The sequence below is a fragment of the Otolemur garnettii genome, unplaced genomic scaffold, assembly GCF_000181295.1.
Source record: "Otolemur garnettii isolate 467f Iridium unplaced genomic scaffold, OtoGar3 scaffold00176, whole genome shotgun sequence".
Classification (NCBI taxonomy): domain Eukaryota; kingdom Metazoa; phylum Chordata; class Mammalia; order Primates; family Galagidae; genus Otolemur; species Otolemur garnettii.
In genome coordinates, this window is record NW_003852571.1 from 340,427 (window position 1) to 360,627 (window position 20,201).

Genomic DNA, 20,201 nt, shown 5'->3' on the forward strand with positions numbered 1-20,201 from the left:
CACTGGTTAAGACAGAAGGCTATAAAGTTGAGATGTCTGGTACGAGTTCCAGACCCACTACAATGAATGGCTGTGTGAACTCAGGAAAGTTGCTTCACTCCCTGGGACCTTATGTCCTCATCTGTATAGCAAGGATAATAAATTCCCCTTGGGCTATGATAAGACTCAAATGAGCTACTATCGTATACATAAAGCACTTATAACAGCACTGTCACTTCAGAAGGACAGAATCGAGGTGCTTCATAAGGAAGAAGTCTAGAAGAAATGCCTTGTACCACAAAGGTGCTGAACAAATATTTATCAAAAAATATCTTTAGATTATTGCTGTCTTTGATTTGCAAGTGAACAGTTGTGTACCTGCACATGAAATAATCATCATAACACGGGGAACAAGCTCGTATCAAAATGACCAGAGGACAACTTCTTAAACTAGTCACAAAATTTTGAAAAACAAATGTCTGAGAATAGCAAAAATAATTTTGGGGAAAAAGGTAGTAAGGGGAGCTTGTCTCACTGCATATTAAAGCTAACTCTACGGCTACTGGACTCAATGGTTTATGGCACTGGCCCAGAGCTTGACAACCAGAGAGTAGAGCAAGATACAGAGTCCAAAAATACACCTGGGAAAAGATAGGAGCCTAATATTGACAAAAGAAGAGTTTGAGTCCAATAGACAAAGGAAGAATAACTCAATAAACAGGGACAGCATAATTGTCTATTCATCTATAGGTAAGCAAGTTAAATCTCTGTAGAGTGAAAAAAAATTCATGATGTGAATAAATTAGCAGGAAATGTAAGAAAACATTTGCATAATATTGGGGAGAAGAGACGTTCTTAGGCAAAATAGAAACCTAGATACTGCAAGGAGAAATTTAGACCCATTTGACATTAAAAAAAATTACAAATATTTGTAACCCATGAAAAAAGGATAATAAGCCTTACATATGTGGGTCATCATGGATACACAAAAATCAAGAAATGTAAAACTCACATTGACGGAAACAAATGAAGCCCTCTCAGCAACACCCATAGGCCATGCAGGTGGAAACCTACACGGTGAGTCAGATAGGACATTGTCAACTGTGTTTCTTGTGAGTGAAACAATGGACCATAACACAGTCTGCCTGAAAATTTCTATAGTGACCCATGTACAAATAGTCCAAATTAATAAGAAAAGAATAAATAACCCATAGAATAATGTAGAAAAATGATAAAAATGTTCAACTCTTAGACGTGGAAGGTAAATTATCAAGAAAATATAAGGGAAAAATGCTCCTAAGCAATTATTAGGAATTCAACTACATTCAAATGAAAATAAAAGCCATTTATCATCCTGCAGAAAGACAAGTGATAAAAGGATCAGTAGTGTACTGTTGCTTTTTTGAGGTAAAAGGAACAATAGCCAGTCCTGTGTTTTATACATAGGAGTAGAAATTACTAAAACCTTTTGGAAAATGTCTATTAAAATAAAAAGAGGCACACACCCACTTTTGGGAATTTCTTCTGTGGAAAGCTGAATGTTCTTCCTAAGCTCATGAGTTTATTTTTACTTTTTTATTTTTTAAGTAAAAATAGGAGAAGCAGTGGGAGTGAAGAAGTAACAAAGAGATCTGTAACTGGTTGTGATTAATTAGTTATAAATACTTAGATCAGCCTGCTATGAATTTAAATGTACACATGTATTGACTACACGTAAATTTTGTGCAAGGCTATTACAGCTTTGTTCACTGTGGCAAATCTGGAACCAATCTTTATGTCCATTAAGGATGGGATAGTTGAATAAATTATGCATCTCTGTACTATAGAATATTTTACAGCTATTAAAAAGAATGGCTTTGTTTTATAAATACTTAATTAGAGAAATCTTCATGATACACAATATTAATGAAAATACAAGAGTACTTTGTAGAGCATGAACTTACTTTCGAAAGAATAAACAAATAAAAGTGCATGCATACACAAGGGATGTTAGCAGTTGTTACCTTAAGGCAGAGCTCTTTACTGATAGACTCTTCCCAGTAGGTGTGTGTTAATTTTGTGTTTTTAAAGCTGTAAACTAAAATAAGATCCTACACTCCCCTCCCCAACTGAATGGACACCCTCTTGGCCAAAGGGATCTCAGAAAAACCCTAAAACTGAGTTCCTGGCCATGACAGAAGGGGAGGTCAGACAGTCCTTGTTATATCTCCTCCCTTTTAAAGTTTAGACACAACAATTGACCAGTATTGTTAAATAATAGATCATAAGACTGACCGAGGAGACTCTTTGTGGTGATAAAATATCAAATTATAACTGAGACCTAAGGCCATGCCAGGTAATAAGTTACACCTTGCAAGCCATAAAATCTGAATAGATAGGCTTTCTTTTGCTGGCATGGTGTATCACTTGATCAGTAATAGGCCCCCTTATCTTAAGCATTCTTTCTTAGTCCAAGTTTTTAGACAAAGCTCAGCTCTTTCAATTACCAATTAAAGACACTTCAAATCCACCTATCACTTGTAAATGTCCTTATGCTGCAAAATGTTGCTTCTTTTGGAGCCAAATCAATGTATACCTCCCACGTACTGATTTATAATTGTGCCTGAAATTCCTATTTCTGTAAAATGTCTAAAACTAAACTGTAACCCAGCAGCATCCACATCTTTTCTCAGGAACTCTTGAGAATTTTGTCTTCCCAGGCTGCAGTCATTCATACGTGGCTTAGAATAAAACTCTTTAAATGATTTTATGGAGTTTGGTTTTTCTATTAACAAAATAATAGAGTAAAACAATGATAAAGTTACCAGGAGGTATAAGGGGAAGAAAGGCCAAAAAGAAGAAAGAATGTGCAACTAGAGTTCCATCAGAAATTATATTTTTCTTTTATTTTTTGAAGACTTTTTAAGTTTCACAAGGAATTTATAAATATATTTCCTTTGTAAAGAACCAAAATGTAACAGATAAGCCTAAAGTTCTCTTTAATCATACCACTTAATCTCCACTCTCTCAACAGTAGCCACTGTTATTAATAAGCAATAAGCTAAGCCTTCTTCCTGATCTTTCTCTTGCCTTTATACACTATTACATGAACCCATTAAAAATGCAAAATATTGTCTTGAGGTTTTCTTTGTCTCACGAGTGGTTCCATTTTGCAATGTGTTGCTTTTCACTTAACAATATGTCAACAATTGTTTTCCATGACAGTTCAGAGATACCCATCTAGTTTTTAAGCTACTGAATAATAACTCTTACAATATAATGGCAACAGAATTTATCTGACTCTTCTTCTTTAGATAGATATTTAAGATGTTTCCAAATTTTTGTTATTAACAAATACTGTCTGATGAATATTTTTAAGACAAGTATGTTTGTGCACATTGCTTTAGGTAAAGCCACACATCTAGAAGTGGGACTAATCTGTAGTAAAACATATACATTTAAAGTTTTAACAGATATTTGATATCTACACATGGATTTTCAAAGTGGAGCTACTACAGGACTTTACAAACCACTCATGGTATGTACAAACACTTTCTTCCCATCAGCTCCCAATAAGTAAAATTATCAAATATTTATATTCTTGCCAGTCCAATGGGTAAAAAAAAATACAGCATATAAAAATATTTGGTTTGTATTTCTCTATTACTAATGAGGCTGAGCACCTTTAGGCCACTTTCATTTTCTGGTCTGTGAATTATTTTTCATATCCTTTCATTTATTGGGTCGAATTTTTCTTTTACTGATTTTTAGAAGTTCTGAACATATTCAAAATCTTAATCTTTATTCTGATATATATGTATATATTTTACATTTTATGTAAAATATATACATATAATTTATACATATACATGTATAAATTACATGCATGTAATTTCTATATACATATAAAATATATGTATATAGAAACACTATTACTGAGTGTACTGCTTGACTTCAACTTTGCTTTTGGTGTTTTTAGTTGTAGTCTGGAATATTTTTTCTCCCTTAGAAAACTACTTACAGCATCTATCTTCAAATATATTGGTATAATGCTGAATATAGCATTGGTAGTTCCATTTTTTTTGTTTCTAAGTATTGTTTCAGCATGCTTTCCTTTTTTTCCTTGATCAAATTGACAGTTTCATCTTTCTTACAGGTTTTCAGGAATAGCTTTTTACTTAATGATCAGGTCTTATCTTTTATCTCTTTGTTATCACTTAATATCTACCTTAAAATATCAGACTTTTCCTTCTATTTTCCTTGGGTTTAGCTTACATCTTTTTTTTGTTTCCCATGTTAAAATGTATACCTTAACATAAATTCATGCTTTAGTTTATGCTAATTATCAGACAGGAACAGAAAGTTTTATCCCTCTGAAGCTTCTGTCCTTTGTAGGCCTCCCTCTATATTCCAGGGCCAAACAAGTGAGGAGCATGGCCTGTAAACTGTTGCCTCCACGCCAAACTCACCTTCCCCAGATCCTTTCCGCTTTTGCTCCTGGTCTTCTCCTGCAGACCTTTTCTTCTCTTTGCGTCTCTGACGAAGTGCTGTTTTAGGATCAGTAATCCAGGCTTGATAAACAAACTGAAGGATGAAATTTCAATTATTTCTAGATCTTTTAATAAGTTGAAATTAAAAGAAAAGGAACCTACACCAAGCTTTCTTAACTTTTAGAATTTTTTTATTCCAAAACAAGCCAAATATCCCTATGCTATTTATATTAATGTAAGATAAAATATGAGAACAGATGTAGGAATATATTTCATTTAGTACCACAGATAACATCAGATAAACTCTGACTTTAAGCATACAAACCATCGCTTTTCCCAAATCCCCAAACACTCCCATTATGATATTTAGTTACTGATTCTTTTATACTACACACAAGAGGAATAAGCTAGAAGCCTTACTATTATTAGAGTAGTTTCTCCCATCAAAAATAAACTTTGAGTCAAATGCAAAACAACATCTTTACCAGTCTTATGTACTTTGGGAAAATAGTTTTACGCATTCAGTATTGTCCCTTGTGAGTAACAGCTATTAACCAGCAACTTGAGAAAGGATTTGTAGACTGATTAGTATTTTAAGAGAAAAAAATAACATGACATTCAGGTTAAGGCATTATTCCAGAACAGTATGGACGGAAGACTGTGGTGCTTTTAGTTGCCTTTTGTCGTTTTCATTCAAGAGCTGAAAATAGTTGCATTAATATTTTATAACTGATAACTGGGAAAGAATAACTTTGAATAGCCCACCTACCAAAAGTTGCTGAAATCATGCAGAAAGAACAAAAAGAAAACCTTAATATACAAAGTCAGCCACCCAGAGTCACGAAGCCAAGCAGACATGCTCCTCATGCACCACAGACACACTTGGGTCTCAGGGAAGCTGGGTTTTTCCATTATGACGAATAAGAGAAATAAATTTTTTCTGGGGGCTCTTGTAAAGCCAGATATTTTTGTTTTATTCTGTATTATTTTCAGATTTCCGAAATCTTTGAAAAACACAGCCTAAGCAAACCAGGAGCATTGTGATATCAGTAAAAATGAAGGCGGATTTAACTTTTCCATATATGGAAATGGGTTTCTAAGAAAAAAAAAACTCCTGTTCTTGTCACTGGTAGAAATCTGAATTTTATGGACAATTAACACAAATGTGACTTTTTGTATTATTTCTGAGTGACAAATTCAGGAGGCAAAAAAGAAAAACAATTATTCTATTTTATCCTCCAAACTTATTTTATTTATTTATTTATTTTAAAAACTTATTTTAAACAATGAGAAGATGACCTGGAATTTGAAGGAGAAGGACTGAAAAAAGGAATTTAAGGTAGATGTTTATTGAGCACATTAATTTGAAATTTTATCAAGACTATCTTTGAGGTTTAGCACTTTCATATGCAAACTTAACACAGCACAACACTGGTTTAAAAGAATTTGAACTACGAAATTTTCAGGATTAAGAGCAACAAATGGTCATATTTCCTTTAAAGAAAAATGTCATGATAATATTGTTTTTAGATAATATCAGAATCCCCAAAATAAAAAAATTCAGGATTTAAAAAAAAAATTCAGGATTTTTGAATGTAGTAGGCATACAAGTTAGAGGAATTCCTTTGCTCTGAAGAGAAAGGAAACTGGAGGAATGAGAAGGAGAAAGGAAAGAGAATGCTATGAGTGGAATGGAGATGTCTTGTGGAAAGGGTATGCACCCTTAACATTCAGATGTGTTAAAGCAGATCTCCTGGTCCTCCAGAGTCCCAGTGAGATGAGAATTCAGATAATGCAGATTAAGGGGACACCAGGGTGGGAGGGAACCATCTAGTAATTCCCTATCTTGTAGGTAAATTATCTTAACACTGACGTTTTAAAATACAAATGTTTTACAGTTCCAGGAATGGTTGTCTGACAGAGAGTCATTTTTGCTAGACCTGAGTATTAAAAAATAAAATCAAACAAAGCACTGTTGATGAGGTAGGAGAAGGAGGAATCATCTGAATCCTCACTGAGTGAAAACTGTAAGGTTCTTACTGAACTTCCCAGTTCTTACTCTGTAGTGGAAACTGCCATCCCCTCCATGGGAGTTTCTGGGGAATCAGATGCTGGCACCACTGACCATAAGGAAAACCTTTTGGTCATACACAAGAGACCTTTGGGTTCTCCAGGCTGCGCTTCTACTGCACATGTTCCTGACTTTAGCTTCAAGTTTATCATTTTCAGGGGAAAATGGGATTCAGTTTACTAAAAAATTATTACGCAAAAATGTATTTATTCTTTAAAATGGGGAGAGATTTATTGAAGGGGAGATCCTGAACTGAGATTGGTGAAGTTTCATAATCAGTCCTTTAATTCAGGCGTGATCTAGAACCTTCTTTATATTGTCTATAAAAAGGCGATTAAAAAATAAAAAAAAAGTATGATGGGGGATAGTTACATTGTAATCTTTCATTTAAAGAAATTACTAATGTGAATTAAGAGAGTCATATGATATTCACATAAAAGAGAAAAAATTAAAAGAATCTTAGGGAAATAGCAAAGGTAAATATGAAACAAAACTCCAGGATGCCAGCATTTTAATTAAGAAAGGAACAGAACCTGGAGTTCAGGACCTTGCTACTCAAGGTAGACTAGCAGCTGTGCTTCCCTGGAGAGCTTGAGAGAAATGCAAAATTTCAAGTCCCATAGAATCTACTGAATGCAAATTTGAATTTAAATTAACATCCCCCTAAAATTCAAGAAGCACTGGTCTCTGCCATTATCCAAACCATCTGCTTAACACTGAGGGACATAAAGACTTTCTGAGTTGAGAAGAAAGAGCTTTCTATAAAATACAAGAACAGTAATTTGATACTTACAGGTTTTTTCATAAAGAAGTAACTATAGGAAAGGTAGCTGGACAACTTTGATTGTCCATTAGATTAATCAAGAAATAATTTTTTAACCATTTTCACAAAAAATTGGTCCCCTTGGAGTGAGAGGCTGTGTCCGTGGCAGCACAGCCTTGGGAGGAAGGGGGAGATGTACTGAATTCAGAGACTGGAAGGCAGAAACAACAGGGACCCAAAAATGAGATGGAAGGACCTTTGTCTTTGCTTATCCAGAATTTTACCAGCTTTCTGAGAGAAAACATCATACTTTTACTCACTATAACTGATGCATGCAACAGATGTGACCCTCTTGAAATGAGACATGACTTAGGCGAAACCATGAGAAGGACAGGAAGTATACACTGTCTGCATTTTCCCTTTCTATTTTTTGATAGTCTTTGCTTTTAGCTTAAATCAAGAGTCAAATAGAAATTGGGCTTCTAAGAACTCTTTTTGGAAAATGTGCATTCTTACATTAAATTCTTATAATTCTTCACGGTATGATATATAGAACAAAGAAAATGCAGAGAAAGGGCAATGGGGACGTGGTTATCTAAAGTTCTACAGAGCAGAGAGTCACACACTACACCATCAGTAAAACATCAAATACCTTTGCAGCTCTGATTAAATACTGAAGAATAGTTTTGGGAAGTTTAATGATAGACTTTGGCAAGGCTAAAATGGCTGATGCAAACTTCCCAATAGCTCTCTACAAAGAAGGACAAAGCAACAGTAATTAGTAGGAAAACACTCAAAAATTAGTAATTTAATATATGACATCAATATGAATTTACCTCTACAATTACATCAACTATGTTAAAACGTGCCAGTCACTGAAGCTAGAATAAAATGTGCTCTGCTTGTAAACAGAGAAGGAAAACAGTTGGTCATTGCATGTAACCCATCCAATATGGTGAAAACCATCATCATGCTCTCTCCCTTGCTGCATGACAAGTGGTAGTTAGAATAAAACCCATCAGAATAAAAATAAGTTATTAGTATTTGACAAGCCAACTGCACACATGCACACAAACACAGCTGTCAAGAAATATACATGGACTGTGATTAGGTTCAGTAAGAAAGCATCAGACGACAGCATCTCCACGAATAATTTAATTCTTCAGTGTCTTTGGGGAGACAGGGGTGGATGGACCTGCCCTTTGAGAAGGCCTGGCCTTCTCAACGATGGGCTTTTCATGGCACATCACATGTCTCGATGGATACCATTCTATGTGCCCAGCAGGATAACAAAGGGAAAATAACAGTACCAGTATGTGGTTCACTGGTAACAGAAACTTAACCAAGTTTCATCCCATATGTAACTCTAATGACAAAGCCTCATCTATAATAAGCATTGATTACACATTCACCAGATACATTATATGAGGCTGATGAGCTGAAACAGAAAGGTTATGAAGCTGAAAAAATCAGAATTGTGCCAGATATTTTAATTATTATTCAAATACATTCTCAAATGTTTGGAAATTCAAAGTAAACTGACTTTAAAAATTTAAAGCAACATTTAAATGATCATTTGCTCTAAAACGAAGTATTTTATCTTCAGAATCAAGTATTTCACATATCAAAATGTAAGTTCATTCAAGCAATTCAAAACAATGCCAAAAATTTCTTTCATCTCCTACTTGCAGCTTAAAAAGAAAATTCTACCCAATGAAGCTTTATTTTTTGTTTATGTCTGTGAGCTAAAATAATATCTTACACCCTCTAGTCTACTGAATGGACCCCCTCCTGGGCAAAGGGACCTGCAAAAGACCCCAAAGCTGAGTTGCTGGCATGAGGAGAAGAGAGGTCAGACACACCACATTCTGCCTACTCCCTAGAAGGGAGGTCAGACATACTTCACCCTGCCCACTCCCTTTAGAGTTACTCTTTATAACAATAAGATATGAAATTATTAACAGGACCTAAGACTACAAAACAAGGCTTAAACCATACCTACAGGCCATCAATTTAATTATCAGACCACTGATAAGTTTCAGTAAATGTCCTGTGGCTTCTCTCTGATTAATAAATATTCTTATCTTTATGGCTGAATAGTATTCCATGGTATACATACACCATAGTTTATTTATCCATTTGTGAGCTGATGGAGACTTTATATCTTTATATCTTTTGTATTTACCTAGAAGGATTTGAAGAACATCCTCCTAAGTAAAGTATCACAAGAATGGAAAAGAAAGTATTCAATGTACTCAATACTATTGTGAAACCAGTAGATGAACTACACACCTACACAAGAGATAAACATAATTAGATTCATGAAGGGGAGGGGATGAGGGAAGAAGATTGCTGTGCTCTCACCTAACAGGCACAATGTTAGGGGTACAGGGCACACCTCCTGGGTGAAGGGCTCAACTACAACTTGGACTCTACCTAACAAACACAAACAATGTAACCTAATCATACATATTCTTATATTAATCTGAAATAAAAAAAAAAAAAACCTTAACTTAGAACATTTCAAGCTTTTAGACAGGCTTCTTTTCTTGAACCAATTACAAATCAAAGAATCTTAAAACCCAGCTATAGACTAAATCCCACCCTCCCAATCCTGCTTCAAGATGTCCTGCCTTTCCAGTACCTTCCACGTATTGATTTATGTAGCAACATGTAATTCCTGTCTCCATCAACTTATAAAAACAAACTATAACCTTGGCTGCCTTGGGCACACTTTATCAGGACCTCTTGAAGCCATGAGCCCTAGGCTATGTTCACACAGAATAAACTTCTTTAAATTATCTTACAGAGTTTAGTTTTTTCCCATTAACTTATCAGAAAATGTTTGAATGCAAATGAATGAAGACCTGACCTGCAGACATTGCTTTTGCATGGCAGTAATTATGGCATTGCTGAAAGTGAACAGTATTAAGTTTAATCAGAAATAAACAAGCTCAGATATAAATCAGAAGCTTCTAGAGTCTCTGACATATAAATATGGCAGGGAAGTCTAGGTTTGCAATAGGCTTTTTCAATAAGAAAATCTTTTTCAACTAGCAAAAGACATGACTCTCCCAACCCTATCCTCACCTGGAATGCTGACCTTCGTGGGAGTTCTTCATCTTCCTTCTTTAATTCTTCCTCTTCCTCTTCTTCACTATCCGTTTCAAACAAATAATAATCTCCACTCCTCACCACTAAACAAAACAAAATATTTACTTATCACTTGAAAGAGACATGAGATAATTGAGGGCTTATTAATGAAAAGCCCCCTAAGATATACAAATTCTCCATAAAAGGATCACAGCAAGAGATGTTGGCAGGGAGGAAAAGGCAAGAGATGAATAGAACTCATCTTAGGCTGGCTGATGCTACAGGTGTTGGTGTAATTAGGTCCACAGAGTATGAGGCTTGTCTGTGTTGTATAAGGGAACTGCCCACTACAGGGTTGATCTGGTATTTTCTCCCTTCTTTAAGTTTTCATAGATGAACCAGATCAACTCTGCAACAGCCAGTTTTGTTACCAAGATGACCAAAATAACTAAAAACTATCTCATAATTCAGAAATTTTGGTCCTTTACACAAGTCCAAAGTGAACTGGGGGATTTGGGATTATTTGAATGGGCCTAGTTAAAGATAAGCCAATTAGGAGTATTCAGGACCAAGGTCAGTGTCTTCAACCTTTCACTTCGTTTTATACTGTGCAGACATTGCTTCTCCACATGTAACACGAGAGACAAAACATACAAGACGTTTGAAAGAGTTTAAAGAAAACACATACACATTACCATAAGGAGAAAATGGGCAGTGACATTAAAAACAAAATAATATAAAATGAAAGACAACACCACCACCGACAATGGTCTGACTGCCTCTGTGTGTAGTAGCTCCGGGGCAGACTGAGAAGGGCAGACATGGTCTGTATGGGTTAGCACTGTTAGGATTCTGGTCAACAAAGAACTGCTCTGTAGCTTACTTCAATTTAAGGAGAACTATATTGACCAAAAGACACAAAGCACAAATAGTATAGATTGTCTTTGCCTTGTCCAATACTTTCCTTGAAAGAACATAATTGTGTCAACACAATTGGGACCAGAGAAAACTAAAATGCCCAAGATTTAGAAGAATCTTTAATAAATTGAATTGCTATCACTTTAATATTTATTTTAAGTCTTTCAGAGGGAAGATACCCAGTGTATGCATTTCGATGCTATGTGAAATGTACCTGCACTATTTTGTAGGAAAACTTGTTCGTATTTTTGAATTACATTCAGGTTTTCAAATGCTGAGGCATATTTTAGATGATATATCACAGTATCTTATCTTTTGGACTTACACATTGTAAGGTAATGGAAAACCTTGGCTTGCATAAAATTAGTTGCTTGAATATCATGAAACATGGTCAAAAGTTAGTAATTTTGCCCATGAATTTCAGATGAATCTGAAGCCTCCATTCATGAAGATAACAGTGTGAATGAAATGGGCCTTATATCCTTGAACAGAAGATCTATAATTTGTTATTTGTATTATGAAGAATGAACCAGGCCCAGAGTACTGGGTCCAGGCCTAAGGAAATAAACGCAATACAACATAAGATAAGAATAAGCAAGAACAAACCAAAGTTACAGCATTACATTTGACAGTGAGAAAGACCATTAAAGTAATGCCTTCACATAAGCTGAGAGATGTGCAGGAAAATTACATGGACTCTATGTCACATGATCACTTGGGTAAAACACAGAGTATTATGAGATTGAGCATTTTACCCTCATTATGGTTTCTAAAATCAATCATAGCTTAAATTGTATTCAATCACACCTTCTATAACTTTTATTCATGTGGATAAGCCCAAAGAGTTTTCATCTCAAGTAGTTATAACATTAATTTTATCATTAGAAACTTCACCAATTTTTATGTGACCAAGTAGAATTAACACATAATGAAAAAGAAGAAAATGTAAAATAAAGTCTCTTATTTCTTTATAAAATGTTATTGAAACAAAACTAGAAAAACAACATACAGTACTTTCCTTAATACCATCTACTAATACAAAGGAGGAAAGCTTATTTGTTAGCTCAGATGGAGACCCTGCCTCCAGCCTGTGTGTGCACACGTGTCCTGAATGTTAATGCTGTTGCTGAGTTACTGAGTACAAAATTAACTTTTAAAATTCCATCACTAGTGTCTCATAACTTGGCCCTTTATTTCAGATGTTTATAGATAAAGTAAGATTGGTAGTGATTCAGGCAGTGCTGAATTGATATGGAGACACACAACCCTGGAGTGGAAGGTATCATTGAACAGCAATAATGCAATCCTATGTGTGCACATAGGTATGGAAGTAGATTTGGTACCTGTAGACCATGCTAAGATCCTCACTGCTTACCAATGAGAGCAAAAACATACTAACATTTTCAAATCGTCCGTAGATTTACACATTGTATACCAACTACACTTATTCTTATACTCAGCATCTCTAAGAAATATCTATTTGAAAGCCCAGAAACTCAAGAGATCAAAATAAGGGCTTTAGTGAAGTACTTTTCAGATCTAAAGATAAGTTCTGGAACTCATCATAGACTAAACTATAAAGCATATTTTCTTTCCCTTCTGTTCGCTACAAGCTTGTAAAAAGAAATATGTTTTGCAGAAAAAACATAAAAACCATAGTCAGAATATGATTCCAAACTATGAATTACACACATTCCTGCATTATTGCATCATAAGGTTTTGTAACAAGGCACATTTAGTTTAATACCCATCTTCCAGAACTTGATATAATGAGGGTAAAATGAATCAGAAAATCTGAAGTCAATAACTCAGAAAATTCTTTAAATTATTACCAACTTGTAAGATGATTATCAAAGACCATATCCAATTCATTCAAAAATGCAGCGTTTAGCTGAGAAAAGGAAAGACACCCACATTGATCTCATTGGGAATTTACCCCAGGTGAAGTGACAAAACATTCAATATGATACCAGTTTGAAATGGATAGGTCTCTCTAGACTAGCAAAGGCCCTTTAAAAACAGAAGGATGGGCACAGTTTTCTTGTGACTTGATAGTAACAGGTGTCTAGGTCAGACTTAGTACAACTAGCGTGACAGGCCTGGTCAGACTTAGTACGACTAGTGTGCTCCAGGCAGTGAACAGAGGACTCACACTAGACTTCAACTAGAATCTTATCTTTTTAACTGCACAGAACATTAAACAAAACTCTTCATAATACATCTCTTTTTTTCCTCTTTGCTTTGCCATAATGGTGAAATTCAATACTTGGGGTTAAATTTAATTACATCCAAATATACTAAGTAAGGGCGGCGCCTGTGGCTCAAGGAGCATATGGCGCTAGCCCCATATGCTGGAGATGGTAGGTTCAAACCCAGCCCTGGCCAAAAACAAAACAAAACAAAACAAAAACTTCAAATATACTGAGTAAATTTCAAATGTTCATTCATTAAACCAGCTTGTTGATTTAAAAAAAAAAAAAGTTTTTTGGGAGTTAGAGAGGCCAATACCAGATATATGTGAAACTAAGAATTGGGTATGGTAAAACATTCTCATTTCCTTGATTTTCTGTGTATTTGATTTTGAATACTCTCCTAGTAGATAGAGTTCCTCCTTACAGTGTGAAACATTATGCACCTTGGGGATATTCCTTGTCTGATTGAGTTAGCAATGGGAAAACACAGTAAAAGATATAAAAGACTGAAGACATTACACACAATTTTCAAAGAATAATTATCTAGTATTCTAACAAGTTTTAAGATTAAAAAACAGCTCTTCGGATCATAATGCCAATGGCCCATTATAACATTTCCTTTGCTAAGCAGAACAAAGACAGCCAGTGATTTCCATAATTTCTAATTTATTTTTATGATCAGGAGGGAAATACACTACATTTTATGTGTCTATCAAAATCTGCTTTACAAAAATGTTTTCTGATTTTTGCTGTTAATTTGTCATCTCTGAACAGCAGGTGGCTCTGAGGCTGTGCCACGTGCAGGCATTAGAACCTAGAGTTTACTTTTAGGGCCTTTTTGAAATGGAGAGGAGCCAAAGTGAGAAGGTAAATGAATTTTAAGTTATCTGTCATCTTTATATTTAATAAAGTGCCAAAATACCTTAAATTCAAATAAAATCAAGGCTGGGATGAGGGTAGGGAAGGTTCATTGGCAACCACGCCTAGCACTTTACAAAGAAGGTCACCAACACTGTGAACATTATGACCACCCTTAAACCCATGTCCAGGGAGAACTGCAACTCATTTTTATTACAATAAGGGGCTTTAACCATAAAGCAAATAAGTATCAGCAGAACTTTAGACCTCAGAATTGGGTAATACAATAATCAATTGTTCTTCCCTCTCTGAGCCCATCAACTGTGCTCAGGAGTTTGTAAGCCACATGACTGGCTTTCTTTAGCCAGCACAGTGATCAGCTGATGTCTCTGAAGAACTGGTCCTTGTACTCTGAGACCCACTAAAATCACAATTTACACTCCAAGTCCCTATCAAGTCACAAGGATCCAACCATGCATGGGACACATAGGTCATGGGAACGCCTGAATTCTGGTCAAGGATATAAGGGTTAAAGTTGACGAGGTTGTAAGAGGATCGAGAAAACCTACTGGAAGCATGATCAACCCAAGGCCGCCACCACTGCTTTTTTTTGCCCTTGGCTTTCTGTTTGTCTGCTTCTCCTAAAATAAAATATGTCCAAATATTAATTCTTATAAAGTGAAAAAACAAATTTTGAAAACCACGCTTTAACAACTCAATTGTCAAATCTAAATAAATTGCAAAAGTATATCAGAGGTCAGGAAAAAGAATTATACTGAATTTGAAAAATATACATGTAATAACAATTTCACAATATAAATACTAATTGTTCTTTTAACAGTATGCTACATTTTCACTTTTTCACAGTAACTGAGGGCTTATAAAGAAATATAAAAAAGGATGATCTGTCAAAAATACATCTCACAAAATTGAATTAATAGAAAGGAATCATCAACTGAATTTCATAGAACCATGTAGTGGTAAATAATTTGCTAAATATACATAAATTAAAATAACCAGAATTTTCTCTTGGGACTATTTTAATGCATTGTTGGAAAACATAAATTTAGTAGTACTGAATAGTACCATGCACTAGAAAAATATCATGCATTATTTCTCCATCCCCTTTCTACATGCAAGCCTCTATGAAAAGATCTTTTAAACTTCAATTTGATATAATAAATCTATAATTAGATATCATAAACATATATTTCATGGTATTTTTCATTGGGACAGGCAATAATTGAATGACATTTTATCTACTAATATTTAGGTTCCACAAAAAATATGCATAATATTCCATTTTTATATAAAATTTATAGAAATCAAAGAGAACAGTAGACTACATAGCTGTTATATGTTCTCTGAAGGAATTAATTAAGCAAACTCATGCCAATTTTCTTCAGATATAGGTATTTATGAAATAAAAACTAAACTATGTGTTTGGTAAGCTATTTTGCTGAAGAATAGTCATGAAATCATTGATTCATCAAATAAACACTTAGAAAGCAAATGAACTTATCCCACTCAAAATAGGAAAATAAAACTTTCTGAGTTAAAGAAAAAGACACACATCAATAATACTGACAGGATGAAAAGTAACAATTTATTATATATCCTACTCAATGTCATGCTATTGCTCAATTTCAAGGTACATGAGTAAAAGGAAAATGTTTTGACGTACTTTCATCATCTTCTTCAGAGAGTTTTTGGATGTCCTGGCCTTCCCCTGATTCCTGGGTCAAGCTCAGCATCCTCTCCTTACCCTTTTTGTATTTCTGTTGTCTGGCCTTGATACGATCCATCCTAGTAAATAAGTAATACCATGAATAGTAATACCATGAACACATTCCTAGTTATCATACAGTCAGCACTTTGAGCTTATACTGTCACTTATACAGCTAAAATCATGGACAAAGTAGTCAGTTTACTTTGGGCTATTTAGGAATTGTGAAATGGTTGTTTATTAGCAACATATCTCCTTGCTTTTACATATATATTCATGTGTGTGTGTGTGTACATATCCACATTATTTTATACTACATAGATGCTGGTCTTAATAATATAATTAGTAATAATTATGCTAAGCTAAGTATGCAACACATGATGTTCACTCACATCTTGTATTGTAGCCAATTTTGAACATAGCATATTATAAAATGCAAGTCCTTTATTCCTCTAATTTTTATATTCTTAAACAAATGAAAAATTCAGCAAAGTGAATTATAGTAACAGGCCTCATTTATGGGAAATAAGGAACACATTTTAAATGCAGGTCCACGTTTGTTATTACTCTAGACCTGATTTAGTCTAGAAACAACAACAGTTGTATCACACTGAATCTTTATTACATATTTATGTATAACTTATGTATTTGAGAAAATAACCATGTTATGAAATAATCTATTTTAAACCAGGAGACATTTCTGCTTGAAGAAAAAAGTTGGTAATTAAGGTCATAATGTAACAGAGCTGCCCTAGGAAACTCAGGAACTTTCCTAGTGGGCTGCTAGTGTCTCTGTCTTCTTGGGGAAGGTGTCTAGTTATCCCCAAATTAAGAAGATCACCAGTCCTCAGAGGTTCCATTCATTGCTAGAAATTTCCCTCAAAGAAAATTCTTTTCAGTGGAATTCTCAGATCTCTTGAGTGGCCTCAGTCTATCCTGTCCAGAATTATGTGGTGGGAAAGCTTTGAGCTGGAAACAGGGCAATATGGGTTACAGTTCCAGGGCTGGCTCTGGACAGGGTGTATTATAGGGCATCTAATACAAGGGATGTCATCAGTTTCTTCCTGCAGAGACTGGATTATATTATCTTGAAAGATGTTTCCAAAACTGATTCCATATTCACTTCCTTAACACACAGATGTAATGAACACTTAACTTTCAAATTCTTCCCATTCAATAAGACTCTGCCTCATCCACTAACTAGTTCAATCTTTATGGAAAATCTGAAGGTAGAATTGTAAGCCCTCATTTAAAAGCAGAAAACTGAAATTCAGAGAACTTAAAAGACCTATTTAAGGTTTTAATGTAAGTAACACAAGTAGGGTTTGATTGCTGGTCCTTTGCAAGAGAACTTCACTTTCTCACATGTTAGAGTTGTTTTTCCTTAAATGGCTTTTATTAATATTTTCAGCATCTCAGGCATGAGCAATTTCTGACACTAGAGTTTATACATGGGAAATTGTGAAAGTTGACACCAATTTTTTTTTCAAGGGTTTGAAGCTCCCTGGGAGTGGAAGGTGAGCTGAATATGGTCATATAATCAGAAAATTACAAGGTAAGGGAGAATGAGTATAAACAAAGCATCCTTACTGTCGCTTCAGCTGATCCATGGACTTTTTCTCTTCCTCAATTCTTGCCTTTACAGCTTTTACAACTGTGGCCTGGAAAAGTTCAGCCCCTCTAAAGGAAAATTGGAAACATAACCAATTAGTATTCTTATCATTCTTGTTTACCTTCCCCTGAAGACAATCACTAGGGATGAGAAAACACAGCATCCCTTTCTGGGAGCCAATCTGAACTTCATGGCTGGAGGTGGGAGTCCACTAAACCTCTTCTAGAAGTCTTGTCCTAGTAGACAAATAGGCCCCAGTTGGTCAGTGAGGAGAAAGTGTTCACCACGATGCCAAAGGCCAGAAGCCTCTTCAAACCTGTCCCACCAAATGTCAGACTTCAGTAAAGTATTACTCATCTGACCTTATTACAGTTGCACCATGAGGAAGAAATGTGCAAGAACTAAGTTTAGAGGCGTTTTCCACTCAATGAGTAGGAAAGGGAATGAAGCTGGGGCTTCCGTCCAGGAACACAAGAAGGTGAGTTTCTGCCCCAGCAGAGTCTCACTATGTTCCCCTCAGTAGACTGCTATGGCATCACAGCTCATAGCAACCTCAAACTCTTGGGCTTAAGCAATTCTCTTGCCTCAACCTCCCAAGCCAACAAATATTCTTTAACCTCTCCCAACATCTTCCATTCTGAGGCACTGTCATGCACTTGGCCAAGTTCCAAATCCATGGGGACACCCACAGTGCACCTGCCACTGTTAGCCACAGAGTCCCACAGTCCTCAGAAATTCTTCTCTTCCTCTCCAGGGGCTATTACAAAACCTTTTCTTAAATCTTTAATTCTGTCGAGTGTCTTTCACTCCTAATAAATGACCTAGCTTTCTATTTCCCAGCAAGAATATAAATCAGAAGGTGAGAAGCCCCTTGGCTTCCTGAACCTGTAGCTCCCAGGATGTCCTTCCCCTCCAGTGATGCCACTTCCCACCAACAGCCCGCTTTGTGCTTGGGGTGCCTTCCCCACCACAGCCTGAGGGACATCATCTTCCGATTATTCCTTCTTGCTTGCATTTGCTACCTGCCATTGCTGTAGGATTCTGCTCATAAATATGCAAACATGCTCAAGTCTTGCTAATCCATGTGCATCCCACATTTTCTTATGAAGACTTAGATCACTGCCCCTCAAGATCAAATGCCTTGTAGCCACTGTCTCCAACCCTTTACAAATTCAACCTCTGTTGCCAGCTGTTTGGCTTTGACCCTTGCAGTCAAGGTCACTGATTACAATGTTCCATTGCCAGGCTTATCCTTATGTAACCTATCTGATGAACTGCCACTTGGAAACCATCTTCCTCAGGCTCCCTAGGCTGTCCTTGTTTTCCGTTTTCCTTTGTGGCTCAGGGTTCTTGGTCTTCCTTGCAACCTCTCTGATGTGAATATTCCTAAGGTCTTTCTCTCATTCTTCAGTCCTTCTCTCGAGACAGCTCCAACTCACCTGCTCCAATTCCCTCTGTGTCATCACAGCCCTCAGTCCATGCTTGTCTCCAGACCAGTCCCCTCTGCTGCTTGCTGGACTTCCCAGCTGGTTGAATTTCACATGCCCACAGAACCTACAATTCCACGCTGTGGTCAGTCTTCTCTCCTCCTATAGCTTTTTAGACCCTCTATGTTTGGGATCAGCACCATGATTTGTGTAAGCAGAATCCTGGGCACATCGGACTCATCTCTTTCTGTCATCGTCTCCCTTCCTGCCAAGTGACTTTCCAGTGGCACCAATTTTACCTGACATATAGCTTTCTAATTTGTCTCATCTTGGTCCCAGCTATTTTTTCTTATTTGTTTTTTATTTTTACTTATTTTTTTCTCTTGTTTTTATAGATTTAGGAGGAACAAGCACAGCTTTGGTACATGGGTATAGTGCAGAATAGTGGTGAAGTCTGGGCTGCTACTGGGACCATCACCTGAATTGTGTGCACTGTATCCATTAAATAATGTTTCATTCTATGTCTATCCTGGATCATTACAGCAGCTGCCACTTGACTGTCTCTCTTCCTACAGAGCTGTTTCTACTCCTTCTGTTCTCCACACAGGAGCAGAGTGAGCTTTCTGAAATGCAAACTTTCATGCCACTTTCTGGCCTTCCTGTTCTCTGTGGGATCACTCCCAAAGTTACAAACATGGCTCCAGTCCCTCACGCTCTGGCTTTCCCAGCCACTCCAGCTTATTCCTCACCACTCTCTGTCCTCGCTTTCAAATTTCAGTGTGTCAGCCACTCTGAGATTCTTATGGCTTCTCAATGAGAGCTTTCCTCCACTTCTTCCTCAAGCCACCTCCCCTACTTTCCTCCTTTAACCCTGTCTAGCCAGCCTTTAGATGACAGCTGGGAATGGAAGGCTATCCTGGTCCACGCCCTGGTGGTGGGCTACACTCCCCTGATATGACCTCCTAGCTCCCCAGGTATCTCCCACCATCACACTTGTTAAAGTTTGAATGTTTGTATCCTCCCAAAATTCATATCTCGAAATCGTAACTCCCAAGGTGATGCTACTATGTATTAGAGGATGTGGACTTTGGGA

General features: G+C 36.2%; 1 protein-coding gene across 2 annotated transcripts in view; it reads right to left on the reverse strand.

Moving 5' to 3' along the window:
- The window catches only part of PIEZO2 (piezo type mechanosensitive ion channel component 2), a 549,391-nt gene that overhangs the window by 65,034 nt on the left and 464,156 nt on the right, over positions 1–20,201 (reverse strand). The window contains exons 31-36 of one of the 2 annotated variants that reach the window (XM_023519459.1): positions 17,660–17,749; positions 16,028–16,149; positions 14,913–14,984; positions 10,373–10,479; positions 7,935–8,033; positions 4,428–4,542 (exon numbers count right to left, since the gene is read on the reverse strand). In XM_023519459.1, the coding sequence (XP_023375227.1) occupies positions 4,428–4,542; positions 7,935–8,033; positions 10,373–10,479; positions 14,913–14,984; positions 16,028–16,149; positions 17,660–17,749 (605 nt within the window). The remainder of the gene's footprint in view (positions 1–4,427; positions 4,543–7,934; positions 8,034–10,372; positions 10,480–14,912; positions 14,985–16,027; positions 16,150–17,659; positions 17,750–20,201) is intronic. The other variant, XM_003800478.2, reaches the window with a different exon arrangement.